Here is a 15375-nt window from a genome sequence, read left to right as displayed (position 1 = left end):
GCAGTCCCAGGGAGGGACAGCCCTGTCCCCCATCCCAGAGCAGTGACGGGCACTTACTGCCTCCTCAAACTGGCGCTTGTAGCTCTTGACCTTGCTCTGCAGCTTGTCTATCAGGTCCTGCATCCGAGCCAGGTTCTTCCGGTCTTCCTCAGCCTGCAAGTGCCCCAGCTCCCTTAGGCAGACCCCAGCAGAGCCTCACCTCCACCTTTATCTGAGTCCCAGTGGTGCCAGGTGACAAACACAGCACCAATGTACCCCACCAACCCAGCCTGGTGTCACAGCACCCGTCCCTTGGTCCCCCCTTGTGTCCCAACACCCAGCTCAGGAGGTGCTGGGAATTGCCAGAAGGACCCAGTTGTGACATGGAGAAGCTTGTGCAGTTGTCATTGCCCACACAGAGCCCAGAAGCAGCCCAAGCTGGGCTGAGCTTTGTGGATGGGTTCTGGGGTAACAGAGGCCAAGCAAAGAGGATTTGTGCCAGCTGCTGTGGGACCAGGGCTGTGTACCTGGTAGCTCAGCTCCTTGATCCTGCGCTCGTACTTGCGAATGCCCTTCTGGGCCTCTGCCATCTTCTTCTGCTCCCCATCCAGCTCTCCCTCCAGCTCCCGCACCTGCAGGGGGCACAGACTGCCTCAGCACTTGGCTCCCAAGCACCAGCACCAGCCCAGCTAAAGCCAAGCCACCTTCCCAGCTCAGAGAAACCACAGTAGAGGCTAAAATCATCCTGAGCAGGGCCCAGCCTGGCAGGGCCTTGGGGACTGTCCCTTGAACCCCCAGAGGCACCACCTGTCCTCAGAGGGATGGGGCAGAGTCTGGTGCCACAGGGACTGGGGCAGCCCCAGAAGAACACAGCCAGGGATCTGTCCCTATTGTCTCACCCTGGCCTCCAGCTTCTGGATCTGCTTCTTGCCCCCCTTGAGGGCAATCTGCTCTGCCTCGTCCAGGCGCATCTGCAGGTCCTTGATGGTCTGCTCCATGTTCTTCTTCATGCGCTCCAGGTGTGCGCTCGTGTCCTGCTCCTTCTTCAGCTCCTCTGCCATCATGGCAGCCTGCAGGGCCAAGAGCAGGGGGACATCACCTCACGGCCAGGCAGCCCTGCCAGACCAGGGCTCAGTGGAGATATGAGACACACACAGCAGCCCCCACTACTCTCTTACATCTGTGATGGCTTTCTTTGCCTTCTCCTCGGCGTTGCGACACTCCTGCACCGCATCCTCCACCTCACCGCTCAGCTGGGAGACATCTGCCTCCAGCTTCTTCTTCTGGTTGATCAGCCCCATGTTCTGCACACAGAGCAGGTTCAGTGTGACCAGGGCTGGTCACTCAGCACGGCTGGACAGACTCACCAGTGCAGACAGGGGGCTTGGCAGTGCCTCCTCACCTGGGAGTGGAGCAGGGTGACCCTCTCAGTGCTCTCCAGCAGCTCCTGCTCTGCCAGCTTCCTGCTCCTCTCGGCCTGCTCCAGCGCCGCCCGCAGCTCCTCCACCTCTGCCAGCAGCAGGTTGCTGCGGCGCTCCAGGGCCCCCACCTGCTCCTTCAGGTCATCATTGTGGCGCTGGGTGTCATCCAGCTCCATCTGCAGGTCCTGTGGGGCAGCGTGGGGTCACTGGGGACAGCCAGGAGCCAGGCTGGCAGCAGGGACGGCACCGAGTCTGTCCCAACCTTGATCTGGGCCTGGAGCTGGCGGCCCAGCTGCTGGAACTCAGCAGCCTGGCGGTTGGCGTGGTTCAGCTGGATCTCCATCTCGTTCAGGTCCCCCTCCATCTTCTTCCTCAGCCTCACAGCCTCGTTCTTGGCCCGGGCCTCTGCGTCCAGCGAGGCCTGCATGGAGTCCATGGCGCGCTGGTGGTTGCGCCTGCAGGACAGGCCATGCATCAGCCACGTCCCCTGGGGACACCCAGCCCTGCCAGCTCTGCCCCTGCAGTGATGTCCCAGCCTGTCCCCTCACCCCACACACCTCAGGTTCTCAAACTCCTCGTCCTTCTCTGCCAGCTTCCTGTCCATGTCAGCCTTGATCTGGTTCAGCTCCAGCTGGATGCGCAGGGTCTTGCTCTCCTCGTGCTCCAGGGCTCCCTAGAGACAGCTCAGCCATGGGAAGGTGGTTCCTGGGAAGGGGGCTCCCCCTGGCCACCCATCCCACCCTGGCTTTGTCCCCCAGCCCATTGCTATGAGGGGCAGAGCAGGTGGAGCCACCCCAGAGCCTGCAGTGTTTGCAGGATCCCCATGAATGGGATTGCCAGGGGTCACAGCCTGGCTCAGGACTGTCACCCCACACAACCAGAGCTGCAGGGTGGGCCAGTGGCTCCTGGGGGCAGCAGGAACATATGGGAAACAAGGACTCACCTCAGCCTCCTCCAGAGCTGCCTGGATATCGCTCTTCTCACTTTCCAGCACTTTCTTCACCTTCTCCAGCTCATGGATGGTTTTGCCTCCCAGACTGATCTGGTCAGTCAAATCAGCAATTTCCTCTGCCAGGGACAGAAGGAGTTTGGTCAGGAAGGAGTTTGTGGGACCAGCCCTGGGCAAGTGACTTCCCCATCCCCCTGCCCAGGCTCAGCTGATGTCCCTCAGACCCTCAAAGAGCAGCCAAGGCTGTGCTTGGGAACATTTCTGGGAGAGAGCATAAAAGAGGCATTAAGGATCTGGGAGACCTGTTTGTCCAACAGCAACACGCCCAAGGCAGCATCATGGCACTTGGCAGCACCATTTGGGGACAAGAGCCATCTGGGGACAGGAGCCAAGTGGCTGTGCCAGTCCTGCCAGAGTGTGCCCAGCACGAGGGCAGGACACACACTGGCATCCCAGCAGGGCTGTGCATCCCTGCAGGGGATGTGCTGAGCAGCAAAGCCTCTCCTGGCCAACAAGGGACCCAATCCCACGTGTCTGAGGAAAGGGCAGAAGCCAGGGGAGTGCCTGAGCCCAGTCCTACCCTGCAGGTTCTTGTTCTCCCTCTTAAGGGTCTCCAGGTTGTCCAGGGACTCCTCGTAGGCGTTCTTGAGCTTGAAGAGCTCCGTGCTCAGGCTGCGGGCCTCCTTCTGCGACGCCTCCAGCTCCACCTGGCTCTCCTCGTGCTTCTGCCTCCACTCTGCCAGGATCCTGTCGAAGTTCCTCTGCTTCTTGTCCAGGGCGGCGCAGGCCGAGTTGGCGCGCTCCAGCTCCACCGACAGGTCCTCGATCTCGGTCTGCAGCCGGTGCTTGGTCTTCTCCAGCGAGGAGCACTTGGCGTGGGCGGCCTCCACGGCCTCCTCGGCCTCCTGCAGCCGCGTGGCCAGCTTCTTCCTGCCATGGCACCGGGGTGAGTGTGCCCTGCCCCAGTGACACCCTGCCCCACAGTCTCTGGTCCTCACCACGTTTCTCCTCACAGGGAAATGCAAGGCACAACTCCCCAGAGATATTCTGAGACTCATGTTCTCTGAAGCTCAGAGAAAAGAAAAACAGTTCTTATCTCATTCGCTGCACCTGTGTTGTTCACAAGTAGAATTGTGAACAACATTGTGAAAGACTGTTTACCTGAAGGGAATTAGTAATTAGATTCTAGTGTAAGTGTTTTAATTCACTGACCAATTAAATTCATGTGTGTCACTGTCATAGTTTCTGAAAAATCCCTTCTCCAGGCAAGATGAGAAGCTTCAGCTTCTCCATGTTTTGCTGTTCTGGAATGTGATCTGGAGATTGTTTATCCAAACATGTGAATTGTTTTAATTTAATGACCAATCATGGTCTAGCTGTGTTGAGGCTCTGAGGAGCGACGGGTTTTTATTATTCATTCATGTGAAGCCTTCTGATGTATCCTTTCTCTTTCTTTAGTATAATCTTAGTATAGCATAATGTAATGTAATGATACTATATTAATATAATATAATATAATATAATATAATATAATATAATAATAAATCAGCCATCTGAGAACATGGAGTCAGATTCTCATCTCTCACCTCATCCTAGGGACCTCACAAACACCACGTGTGTGTGCATGTGTCAGGACTGTCAGCTGACAGTCACAAGATGCTATGCAGTAAAATGGAGTTGAGTACTTAGCAGATTCAGTTTAGATGTAATGTAATGTAATATAGAATAATATAATAAAGTAATAAATTAACCTTCTAAGAACATAGAGTCAAATGTATAATTTTCTCCTCCTTCATCAGGGGTGCCCTAATTTTACAATAGGCAGGAGCTGCTATGTCACCCCAGGTCTGGGAGAGCCCCACTGCTGAACAGAAAGCCATCACCTACAAGGAGCTGACTTGTGCCATGGGACTTACTTGGCTTCCTCCAGCTCCTCAGTCCTCTGGATGGCATCAGTCTCGTACTTGGTTCTCCACTGGGCCACCTCAGCATTGGCTTTGGACAAGTTCCTCTGGAGCTCGCTCTTGGCCTCGCCCTCCTCCTCGTACTGCTCCCGCAGCAGGTCGCAGTCGTGCCGGGAGGCCTGCAGGGCGTGGGCCAGGGCGTTCTTGCCCTGAGGGAGAGAGAGCAGCAGCTGATTCCGGGCTCCAGGACACTGCCCATGGCACCTGGACTGGCAGCAGCAGCAGCAGGGAACCTCTGTTCCTCCCAGGTGAAGAGCTGCCCTGTGCGCAGGGTATGCCCCACCTCCCTCACAGCGTCACTCAGAGACCAGTCATGCCCTGAAACCTCACCTTGGTCTCTTCCTCCAGCTGCCTCTTGAGTTCCTCAATGCTCTGTGTGAAGGAGACCTTGCCACGGCTCAGCTGGTTGATGAAGGACTCCTTCTCCTCCAGCAGCCGGGTGAGCTCCCCTGGGTTCAAACACAGCCAAAACTGCTATTTCAGGGCTGCAGGGCTGCACTCTGCACTACCCTACACTCTCCCAGAGCCTGTGGCCTCCAGCTGTCCCCCTACCAGGGCAAGCTGGGCAGAGGTGCACCCAGTTAAAGGCAAAGGATATCAGCAAGGAATCCCTCCTGAGGCACACCTAGTTTGCCCCTCCACAGGAGGAGGAGGACTGTCACAAACATCTTTTATGAAAAATCCTTTCCTTAGGATTTTTCCTCCTGAGAAGCTGGGAGGCCTCAGGAACAAAATGTAAACAATGGTTATCTGCTGCTGTGGAATACAACAGGTGCATCTGTGATTGGTCTCATGTGGTTGTTTCTAATTAATGGCCAATCACAGTGAGCTAGCTTGGACTCTCTGCCTGAGAGAGAAACATTTGTTATTCATTCTTTCTTTTTCTACTCTTAGCTAGCCTTCTGATGAAATCCTTTCTTCTATTCTTTTAGTATAGATTTAATATAATATATATCATAAAATAATAAATCAGCCTTCTGAAACATGGAAACATCGTCTCTTCCCTCATGCTGGGACTCCTGTGAACACGGTCACAGAGGACAGCTTGCCTGGCTGAACCCCACTCCCCAGCCTGGCTGAGCCCCACTCACACCCAGGTGCCCTGCTCTGGGTACCCCTGGTTTTTGCTCACTCACCGTTCTCAGTCTGCAGCCGGCCCCGCTGCGCGTTCACGTCCGTCAGCTGCCGCTGCAGCTCGTCCACTCTGGCCTTGGCCTCGTTCAGCTGGTCCTCGTAGGTGCGGCACAGCTTCTCTGCGTTGGCCTGCAGCACCAAGCACAGCCTGGCTGAGCTCAGCTCTGCACAGAGCACCATCTCCAACCCTGGGATTCCCTGCCCTGCTCAGTGGATCCTATGGGCGCACAGGGCAGAGAGCAGGAGCCTGGCAGAGCTCGCTGCCAAGCTAACAGCAGCTCTCTGCAGTCAAGCTGCCCAGGAAATGCCTTCCCAGAGCCTCCAGACTTGACTAGGACAAGTAAAGCATCCTGTAGTGACACAGGGACAAGCTGCAGGTCAAACAGGACTTGGTCATGGCAAAGCAACACCACCCCATGGACGTGGCTGTGCTGGTCATGCTGCACCCTGTCACAGACGTATTTTAAGAAAAATCATTTTGCTAGGATCATTTCTCCTGAGAAGCTGAAAGGCCTCAGAAACCAAATGTAAACAATGGTTATCTGCTGCTGTGGAATGCAACAGGTGCATCTTTGATTGGTCTCATGTGCTTGCTTGTAATTAATGGCCAATCACAGTCAGCTGGCTCAGAGTCTGAGAGTCACAAGCTTTTGTTATCTTTCCTTTCTGTGCCTTTCAAGCCTTCTGATGAAATCCTTTCTTCTATTATTTTAGTATAGTGTTAATATATCATTTTCTTTTAATATAATATATATCATAAAATAACAGATCAGCCGTCTGAAACATGGAGTCAAGATTCTCATCTCTTCCCTTGTCCTGGGATCCCTGAGAACACCACCACAGCACTCAGCTGCACTGATGTCCACAGGAAAGACCAACCAGCCCTGTGGAGAACCAGGACTGTGAAAAATGTGGATTTTATTATTGGCTTTTCACAAATATTAAAATGAATACTATTTGTATTAGAAAGTTATGCTGTATTAATTTTCTTAAGTAGTGTGTTAAATATAGTTTTAGTTTAGAACATAAGGTTAAAATAGAAACAATGCTATGTAGGATACTTTTTTTCTGAAGAAAGGACTCGCACTGAGATAGCAGCCACAGGACACCTAAATATTTCAAAGAGAATTAATTCTCCCTTATCAGAAGAAACGAACTTCTTCCTGCCTCGCTCAACTGAGTTAGGATTAAGAGGAAGAAGCTGACACTGACCAGACAGAATCCTGTGTTTGAATGGAATTCATGCATCATGTGTGAGGTGTATGAACATGCAACAGGCTATTGTTTTTTTAAGGGTTAATCCTCTGTTAACGTGGGTCCTTTTTCGGGCTTACGCTGCTCAGAAAAGGTACCCAGATGTCTGTAACTCTTTGTTTTTATTGTCTCACATTGTCCTAATCCAAATTGTCCAAAATTTTTATTACTCTAATTAAATTGCTATTTTTATAACCATTTTATTACTATTAAACTTCTAAAATTTTTAAAACAAGTGATCGGCGTTTTTCACAAGGACCCACCTTGCTCTTGGTGATGTACTCAACGTTGGAGGAGAGGTCATCAATCTCCATCTTCATCTCGCTCTTCTCCTTCTCCAGTTTCTGCTTGACGCGCTGCAGGCCGTCGATGCGCTCGCCCAGCTCGGCCACGCTGTCCGCGTGCTTCTTCCTGAGCGCGGCCGCCGTGGCCTCGTGCTGCAGTGTGGCCTCCTCCAGGTCCCTCCTCAGCTTCAGGAACTCGGCCTCCCTCTTCTTGCTGAGCTCCAGCTGCGTGGCCGTGCTGCCGCCCGCCTCCTCCAGCCGCTCGCTCAGCTCCTCCAGCTCCCGCGACGCCTCCGCGCGCTGCTTCTCCACCTTGGCCCGCGCGGCTCGCTCGGCCTCCAGCTCCTCCTCCAGCTCCTCCACGCGTGCCTGCACACACAGAAATGGGCAGGTGATCCAAGATATGGGTGAAGCTCCAGCATTGATATACGGTCCCCTTGAGCTAGGTCTTGTCTAGCTCGAAGAGACCATATATCAATGCTGGAGATTTATATCTTGGAGATTTGTATCACACCCGAGATAGCTCAGCTACCTTAGAAGGCATAAAATCAGCTGGATGGTTCTGTGGTAGTGTTGGAAACTGAAAAGTTTAAATAAAAGGCAAAATAACAAAACTCTTTACAGAGAAAAACCAATCCAGGTGGTTCTTCCCCCTGGTAAAACACCCCACAAAAGCCATTAGTTTCTTTGTTCTCTTCTTTTTCTAGTAAACTGCTTAGGCAGGACTTTTTGGTTTCTATCCAATTAGCTATCCTTAAGTTTGAGGTGAAGTCCTCCAGGTCCTATGAGGTGTCTTTTTACCTAATCAAGGAGATTAGGTAAAAAAATCTACCTAATCTGGGCTTTTTCCTTTTTTAGGAGACAAAGGATAGTTTTGTCACTCCACATGCCTATACAGCATCTCTGCTGTGCACAGTGGAGCAGCATCTCTGATGATGATGAGAGGCAAAAAGCCACCAGTCTTGAGCTGTTTTGGGAGGCAGGTGCTCCTTGGTAGCATGTTTGGAGCTCCTGCTCTCCTCTGTCCCTGCCATCAGGATCCAGCTGGCATTAGCTTCTTTTCATGAGAACTTTCATGATTGTGGAGACCTGTCTCTGATAGGAAGCAGCCCAGTGACCTAGATTTGGATTTTAAGAGTTTGGTTACTGGATTAAAGGTTTTGTTTTGGACAAAGAACTAGATCTGGAAGTTGTTCCTCAGGCTGGTGATAGTCTTCACCTCAATAGCTCGTTCTTTAATTTTCAACCCACCATGTTCTGGCAGAGGTCTTGGCTCCTGCTACCCATGCCAGCTTTTTCCAAGGGGATGTCCCTGTGCTCAGAGAGGGACTGGCTCATGCAGACTCCCCTGCACATCACATCTGACGGAAATTTTGGACTCCCAGGATGTAAGAACAGTTCTTCTCACCATACCTGGACCTCCTTGATCTTCTTCTGCAGCTGGGCCTCCATCACTTGCCCATCTTCAATCCTTGAGCTCAGCTGACTCATCTCAAAGTCTTTCCTGTACAGACAGCAGACAGAGCTCTGATCAGACAAACACTGTCCTGACAGATCCTTCTGGTTCCTAAATTTCCCTTACACCCAGGCCAGAGGATGAGCAAGCCCACAATGGAAAGGGACTGCAGGGATAAGCAGCAGCTCATGGAAGGCTCACAGGAAGGGCTCAAGTAGCCAAACTGGCAGACAGCTGGCTCTGAGGGTTTCCCTCTGAGGTCCCAAGGTGTTCTGCAGTTCCCCAGTGGGAATGGGACATGACTGAAGTCTGTACTTGCAGCTGAGGCCCAGCAGTGTGCTGGATCCTGCCAGGCAGGTCCCTCCTCTCCAGCCCCATGGACAAAGGAAGGTCTGTGAGCCCTGGTCTATGAGCCTGCCACAAGCTCCTCAGCCTCTCTGCAAGGTGCCCAGGAAAACCAAACCCTCCCTGTGCCAGGGCTGGTCACACAGCAGTGCTCAGAGGAGGATCACACAGCTGAGCCCAGCTGCCCCTGCAGAGACCACACTAAATCTGCTGGGTTTAGAGGTGCCCAGAGCCCAGGCATGTGTCACACACTCACTTCTTGAGCTTCTCATCCAGCTGCTGCTTGTCATTCTCCAGATCCATCACAGACTCTTGTGACAGCTTCAGGTCTCCTTCAAGCTTCCTCTTGGCTCTCTCCAGGTCCATGCGGACCTTCTTTTCTTGCTCAAGAGAACTTTCCAGCTGGAGAACCAAGGGAGGTGGGGTAGGGAAGGAAAGGACCTTCTGTAGCCCACCCTCACCCATGCCCACTGCTGTGGGAACTCCACCAGTCCCCTGGGGGCCAGAGGTGTTTCCCAGCTGTCTCCAGTCCCACTCCCTCAGCCCAGGACTGCTCTCCATGAGGTGTTCTACACCACCTCTTGTTTCGGGGGTAGTTTGTCAATAGGATTATTCATCTACTGGCCATACTAAAGGGGGATCTGCTAATGATCCCACACTCCAGATCCCACTCAGGGACAGCCTCTGGGCTCTCCTGGAGATGTGACTCAAATCTCTCTTGCTTTACTCTCACTGGCCTGTGACTCACATCATCCACTTGCTGCTCCAGTTTGACCTTGGCTTTGGTCAGTGTGTTGACCTTGTCCTCCTCAGCCTGCAGGTCATCCAGGGCCTGCTGATGAGCCTCCTGCAGGGCTTTCTTCTCCTTTGTCAGCTTGGCAATGATCTCATCTAGACCAGCCATCTCCTCAATCAAGTTTTTAACCTGCATCAGTGAGGACAAAAGCAGAGAGCATCTCAGAGGGAGGTGCAAAGCTACTCCAGCAGCCTGACCCTTGCAAGGCAGGACTCCATCCATGGGACAGCAGCTCTGCCCCTGTCAGCAGCCAGCCCCTCTCCCTTGGCCAGGCTGGCCCCACCAGGTGGATTTTCCATGCCTCAGATCACCGGGCACAGCACAGAACCATTTGCCACAGTCCTCTGGGCAATGAGGCAGGACACAGAGGGTTTTTCCCTCTCACACTCCCCTTTCCCTCTGCTCTGCCTCGGTTTCCCCACACCAGCAGCCTCATCCCATATGTTCCTCTGATGTCCCCAGAGGCACAGAGGCTGGACCCTGCAGGGAGGTTGGTTACTGTTCCAGGTTCCAATGCAAGATGTTTTCTATTACCATCTCTATGGCAGACTATCTTTTGTCAAGTGGGCAGTTTGCCTTATCTCTCTCTTTGAGTGACCACATTCACACCTCCCTCGGGAGGGGACATCTGCTGATAACAGCTATTGAATGTCACTGCATGGCTGATAAGAACTCCAGCATCCCATTGGCAGATGTGAGCCCAGAGGGAGGAGCCAAGCATTCCTGCCTGGATATAATCTGGAGGTTCTGGAACACCAGCACAGCTTCTGCACTGGATTCCCCAGAGGAACAGCAGCTGCCTCTGCCACTGGATCTTCAGAGGAAGAGACTGCACCTTTCTACAGGATCCCTGCTCCAGCAGAACCACCCCTGACACTGCAGGAGGGCTGAGCCACAATTCCAATGGGACTGCTGCCAACACCCTGACCCGCAGGGTGTCAGCTTGGGTTCTGACTCTGGCAGTGTTGTTCTAGTGTACTGCATTGTTTATTTTATCATTTTATTTTCTTCCCAATTAAAGAACTGTTATTCCTGCTCCCATATTTTTTGCCTGAGAGGCCCTTAATTTAAAATTTATAGCAATTCAGAGGGAGGGGTTTACATTTTCCATTTCAGGGGAGGCTCCTGCCTTCCTTAGCAGACACCTGGCTTTCCAAACCAAGTTACCTTGTTCTCTGTGGCATGTTTCTCCTTCTCCACCTTGGCCAGTGTGATCTCCAGGTCATCAATGTCCTTCTTCAGCTCTGCACACTCATCCTCCAGCTTGCGTTTCTTGGCAGTGAGCTCCGAGCTCATCTCCTCCTCATCCTCCACACGCTCCTGCAGCTCCTTCACCTTGGCCTCCAGCTGGATCTTGGACTTGATGAGCAGGTCACAGCGTTCCTCTGCATCTGCCAGGTTGTCCTGCTCCTGGGAGAGGCACAGGAGAGCAGTGCTCACCCTCTGCCCCTGCACTCTGCTCTCAGCCCTGCTGTCCTGGCCTGCTCCTTGTGGAAGGGGCAGAGCAAGCCTGAGGTGCTCAGGTGTACAAAAAATACAGCTCCAGAAACTGCCTGTCATCAAGGTTCAACCACTCACACTAACCAGGGCCAAAGAGCAGCTCAGTCTTTCCAGAGGAAGGACATGCTGGGATGAAAAACAGCACAAAATGTGGCAAGCAAACACTGCCATCCCCTCCCACCACCCTGTGAGGAGAGCACCCTTCCTAGAGCCAGGGGATCACAAATCTCTGTGACAGCTCCAGCATGTGATGGTACTTCAGTTCTGCAGGCTTAGGTTGTGTTTCAGACAGATTGTGACAATGAGGGAGCTTCAGAACCGCAAGAAGCTGAAGGAGGGTTCTAGGATATTCTGCTCCTTCTTCTACCCATGCACTGTCTTAACACCCCAGAGAGAGGGTGAGGCACTCACTGCCTGCAGCTGCAGAGCCAGGTCGTGCTTCTCCTGGATCATGGAGACTTGCTTCTCTTCCAGTTCCTTCCTCTTTGCCTCAGACTTCTCCAGAGCCTCCTTCAGCTTCTGGAATTCCTCCTTCAGGTTGGACATCTCCTTCTCAGTCTGAGCAGACTTGAGTAAAGGCTTGATCTTGAAGAACAGCTTCATCCAGGACCAGTTCTTGACAGCATTGAAGGCACGGATGTTCCACTGGATGGTGTAGAGGGCTTCCCTGGGGAATACAAGCACAGCATCATCAGGGGTGGACATCCCCCATGTCCCACCCTGGCTTCTGCAGGCCTGGATACAGCTCCATTCTCCACCAGCTGGACAAATGGCAGAATGGTGACTGAATGGGACACTGTCCGCACACTGTACTGGCCCTGCTGGGCTGGCTGGGGCGGCCTGGATCTCAGCTCTCCTCACTCTGCCTCCCTCTGAATCAAACCAGAGGCTCCCCACACCTAGATCCTCCCTACCAGGGCCATGCCAGACCTGTTCCAGGTTTGCCTCCATCCCTCAGGACCAATCACTGCTAGACACAGGCAAACCCCACGGGTCAAACCCATGGATACATGCAGAAAGGACAAGGAGACACAAAGTTCTGCCTTCTGCCCCCACAGCTCTACCTCCTGCTGATGATCTTCTGATACTCCAAACGCATGAGGAACCCCCGGATCCTGGCCTGGAGCATTGTCAGCACCTTGGCCAGACGTTCATCTCGCATCTCCTCCAGCAAGCCCAGCAAACCAGCCTTGAAAAACACCTGAGGGCAAGAGAGAGGAGTCACCAGCAGAAGGACAGAGGGCTCAGGGGTAACTCAGCCTGCCAGGGAAACACAGAGGTGCGCCCACACATGGCAAAGGAACCAGACCTGGTTCCCGTCAGGCAGCAGTGACCTGCTCAGAGCTGCTATTTCTCTTCCTCTGCCCTGCTGAGTCCCTTCAAGGGCCACACTGACCCTGCAGAGGGCACGGCTGCAGCAGGGCTGTGGCCAGGCACAGAGAACAACAGCAGGGTAAAATCCTCCCTGCCAAGGATCAGCTGCCCTCTCTCACCTTGGTGTGACCAAACTTGTACTGTGCATGGTCCAGCTCAAGGGAGCTCAGCAGCTTCTCTGTGGCCTTCCTGCTGTCCACAAACTTGTCTTCTGGAATGGCTGCTGGGTTGAGGATACGGTAGCTGTGGGGAAAGCAGAGGGAGGCCATGCAAGAGGAATGCAGCATCAGCATCACCCCAGAGCCCCAGGCATCCCAGGGCCCACTGAGGCCATGGGGCTGTGTGTGAACCAGCTGCTCCAGGGCACAGCATTGCAGGCACCAGGGAACCCTGGCAGAATTTAGTCCTTGAACATCAGGGAGACTGTGCCAAGATGCCACTGCCCTCATTAGGCAGCATGGATGGGACCCTAAGGTGAGAACCCTGAGGATCCATCCCAAGGGCAGAGAGAAATCTGAGCCAGGATCAGAGAAGCCTGAGCCTGTGGATGCCATGGGACAGAGACAGGGAAACAGCAAGTGTTTCTCACAGCAGCCTGTGAGAATTTTTAGGAAGTTGTAAAGATGTGATAACTTGTTAAGCATAAACAATCTGCAGGTGGTGTTTCTCTACTTCGTCTGTCTGTTCTCAAAAACAGTGTGTGAGGAAGATGTTTTTATTAGTTAGCCAATCAAAATCTATTGTATCACTCTATAAAAACCGTGCAATTCTCTTGAATTAAGCCTTCTTTGCTCTTTCTACAATATTGCCTCTCACCTGTTCTTGTGTCATTATAAAAGCTGCATGGTTCTCTTGAATAAAACCTTCTTTGCTCTTTCTACAATACGGCTTCTCACCTGTTCCTGTGTCATTATAAAAACTGTGTGGTTCTCTTGAATAAAGCCTTCTGTGCTCTTTCTACAATCCTGCCTCCTCGTTTCTGTTCTCACCACAAGAGTGACATGAACCTTGCCACCTTTCCCCTGCAGCAGCACCCCAAACACCCAGACCCCATCCCAAACCCTCCATGCCTGGCACCCCAGAGCCAGCAGCAGAGCAATCCCAAACTGGGCAGGCACTGGGGGTTCAGAGCAGCTCTGCACAAGCTGGGGAGCAGGATGGAGCCAGGACAAGTCTGTCTGCCCCGGAACCACGTGCTGGGTGAGGAAGAGGAGGGCGTTACCGCTGCTTGAACTCTGCGTAGAGGATCCTGTTGGGGAAGCCCTTGCGGCAGATGCGGATCCCTTCCAGCACCCCATTGCAGCGCAGCTGATGCAGCACCAGGAAGGAATCCATGGCTCCTGTGGGGCAGGACACACACAGAGCATGGGCTCAGCCCAAGAAGACAGAGAAAATGCAGCTGCAGCCTGGGTGTGAACCCTGGGAACATGCCATGGTTTGAACATGGGTGTCAGCATGTCCTGCAGGTGTGTGCTGAGCACAGTGCTGCAGCCTGGGCCTTGCATGTGGAACTCTGTCACAGACATCTTCTATGAAAAATCCTTTCCTTAGGATTTTTCCTCCTGAGAAGCTGGGAGGCCTCCGGAACAAAATGTAAACATTGATTATCTGCTGCTGTGGAATGCAACAGGTGCATCTGTGATTGGTCTCATGTGGTTGTTTGTAATTAATGGCCAATCACAGTCAGCTGACTCAGACTTTCTGTCCGAGCCACAAGCCTTTGTTATTCATCCCTTCTTTTTCTATTCTTAGCTAGCCTTCTAATGAAATCCTTTCTTCTATTCTTTTAGTATAGTTTTAATATAATGTATATCATAAAATAATAAATCAAGCCTTCTGAAACATGGAGTCAGATCCTCGTCTCTTCCCTCATCCTAAGACCCCTGTGAACACCATCACAGGACTCAGCCTGGAAAACCCTTCCCTGCCTGCTGTGCATCCCACTTTGGGTGTGCATCCATGCCAAGTGCCAGGCTGCACACCCAAAATGAGAGCCTGGCAGAGCTCATTCTCCCCAGCACAGGAGACTGATCTGGGTCACAGGAGTTGCAGCACTGAGATGGGGCCAGGGCTCAGAGGCAGCATGAAGAGGGCTGGGGAGAGGGTGGGTGGCAGTTCCCAGGTGTGGCTGTCCCCAGGGCAATGCTGAGCTGTCCCATACCTGGGGTCTTGGTCTCGTTGGGGATGATGCAGCGCACGAAGTGGGGCTGGGTGGAGCGCAGGTTGGTCATCAGCTTGTTGAGGTTCTCCTGCAGGGCACACACACATGGGGTGAAGGGACAACTCTGCTTCCCTGCAATGCTTCTCTGTCTCTCCAGCTCCTCTCCCCCACAGGCAGGGGGGGAGCAGGCCCTGAAGCCCCTCATGGCAGGACAAAGGGAATTTCCTGCTGCTGTCCTGGCAGGGGACATCCCCACCTGGGGCAGGGTCAGTGCTCCTGCCAGGGTGGGACACTGTCCCATGGCACAGGGGGCTGGGCTGGCACACAGGACAGATGGCCCTGGCAGGTTTTGCTGTGCTGCAGGAGCTTGCAGTGCCAGATGCTCCCCAAGTGTTTGTAGGTAAAGTTTTGCTGCAGGAAGAGCCAGGGACACAGGACTGAGCATATTCCTGGTACAGAGCTCTGCACCCTGCAGTTCCTGTGCTGGTGTCCACACTGGCTGCAGACAGAGAATGTCAGGATATGCAGGATTTCCCTGCACCTCTACAGTGCTTCACTCCCTTTGGCTGTGCCAGACTGCTCCTCCTTTCCTCTCCAAGGCAACTCCACCCTTGATCTTTCCAGCTGCCTTCCCCTGCTTATCCAGGCTCAGCCTGTCCAGGACCAGCTCAGGGAAGAGAACACCTTCCCACAGCTCCACATCACCATGGGGCACCTCCTCACCACAGACACCCTTCTCCAAGGCCTGTGACTTGTCC

At 53.1% G+C, this 15375-nt stretch overlaps 1 protein-coding gene across 1 annotated transcript in view; it reads right to left on the bottom strand.

Moving 5' to 3' along the window:
• MYH7B (myosin heavy chain 7B) overlaps positions 1 to 15375 on the bottom strand; it is a 33970-nt gene that overhangs the window by 2317 nt on the left and 16278 nt on the right. The window contains exons 19-40 of the mRNA XM_054274923.1: positions 14618 to 14705; positions 13679 to 13796; positions 12576 to 12699; positions 12147 to 12283; positions 11494 to 11749; positions 10750 to 10992; positions 9535 to 9711; positions 9043 to 9188; positions 8399 to 8489; positions 6965 to 7354; positions 5450 to 5576; positions 4644 to 4762; positions 4266 to 4462; positions 2930 to 3279; positions 2344 to 2468; positions 1958 to 2073; positions 1663 to 1855; positions 1382 to 1585; positions 1158 to 1283; positions 879 to 1049; positions 507 to 611; positions 58 to 153 (exon numbers count right to left, since the gene is read on the bottom strand). Coding sequence (XP_054130898.1) covers positions 58 to 153; positions 507 to 611; positions 879 to 1049; positions 1158 to 1283; positions 1382 to 1585; positions 1663 to 1855; positions 1958 to 2073; positions 2344 to 2468; positions 2930 to 3279; positions 4266 to 4462; positions 4644 to 4762; positions 5450 to 5576; positions 6965 to 7354; positions 8399 to 8489; positions 9043 to 9188; positions 9535 to 9711; positions 10750 to 10992; positions 11494 to 11749; positions 12147 to 12283; positions 12576 to 12699; positions 13679 to 13796; positions 14618 to 14705 — 3699 coding nt within the window. The remainder of the gene's footprint in view (positions 1 to 57; positions 154 to 506; positions 612 to 878; positions 1050 to 1157; positions 1284 to 1381; positions 1586 to 1662; positions 1856 to 1957; positions 2074 to 2343; positions 2469 to 2929; positions 3280 to 4265; positions 4463 to 4643; positions 4763 to 5449; positions 5577 to 6964; positions 7355 to 8398; positions 8490 to 9042; positions 9189 to 9534; positions 9712 to 10749; positions 10993 to 11493; positions 11750 to 12146; positions 12284 to 12575; positions 12700 to 13678; positions 13797 to 14617; positions 14706 to 15375) is intronic.

The sequence above is a fragment of the Melozone crissalis genome, unplaced genomic scaffold (assembly GCF_028551555.1).
Source record: "Melozone crissalis strain CALT ecotype California unplaced genomic scaffold, PUWL_Pcris_2 ptg000017l_1, whole genome shotgun sequence".
NCBI lineage: Eukaryota > Metazoa > Chordata > Aves > Passeriformes > Passerellidae > Melozone > Melozone crissalis.
The sequence above is the reverse complement of the archived record's forward strand: the minus strand, read 5'-3'. Positions and strand labels throughout refer to the sequence as shown.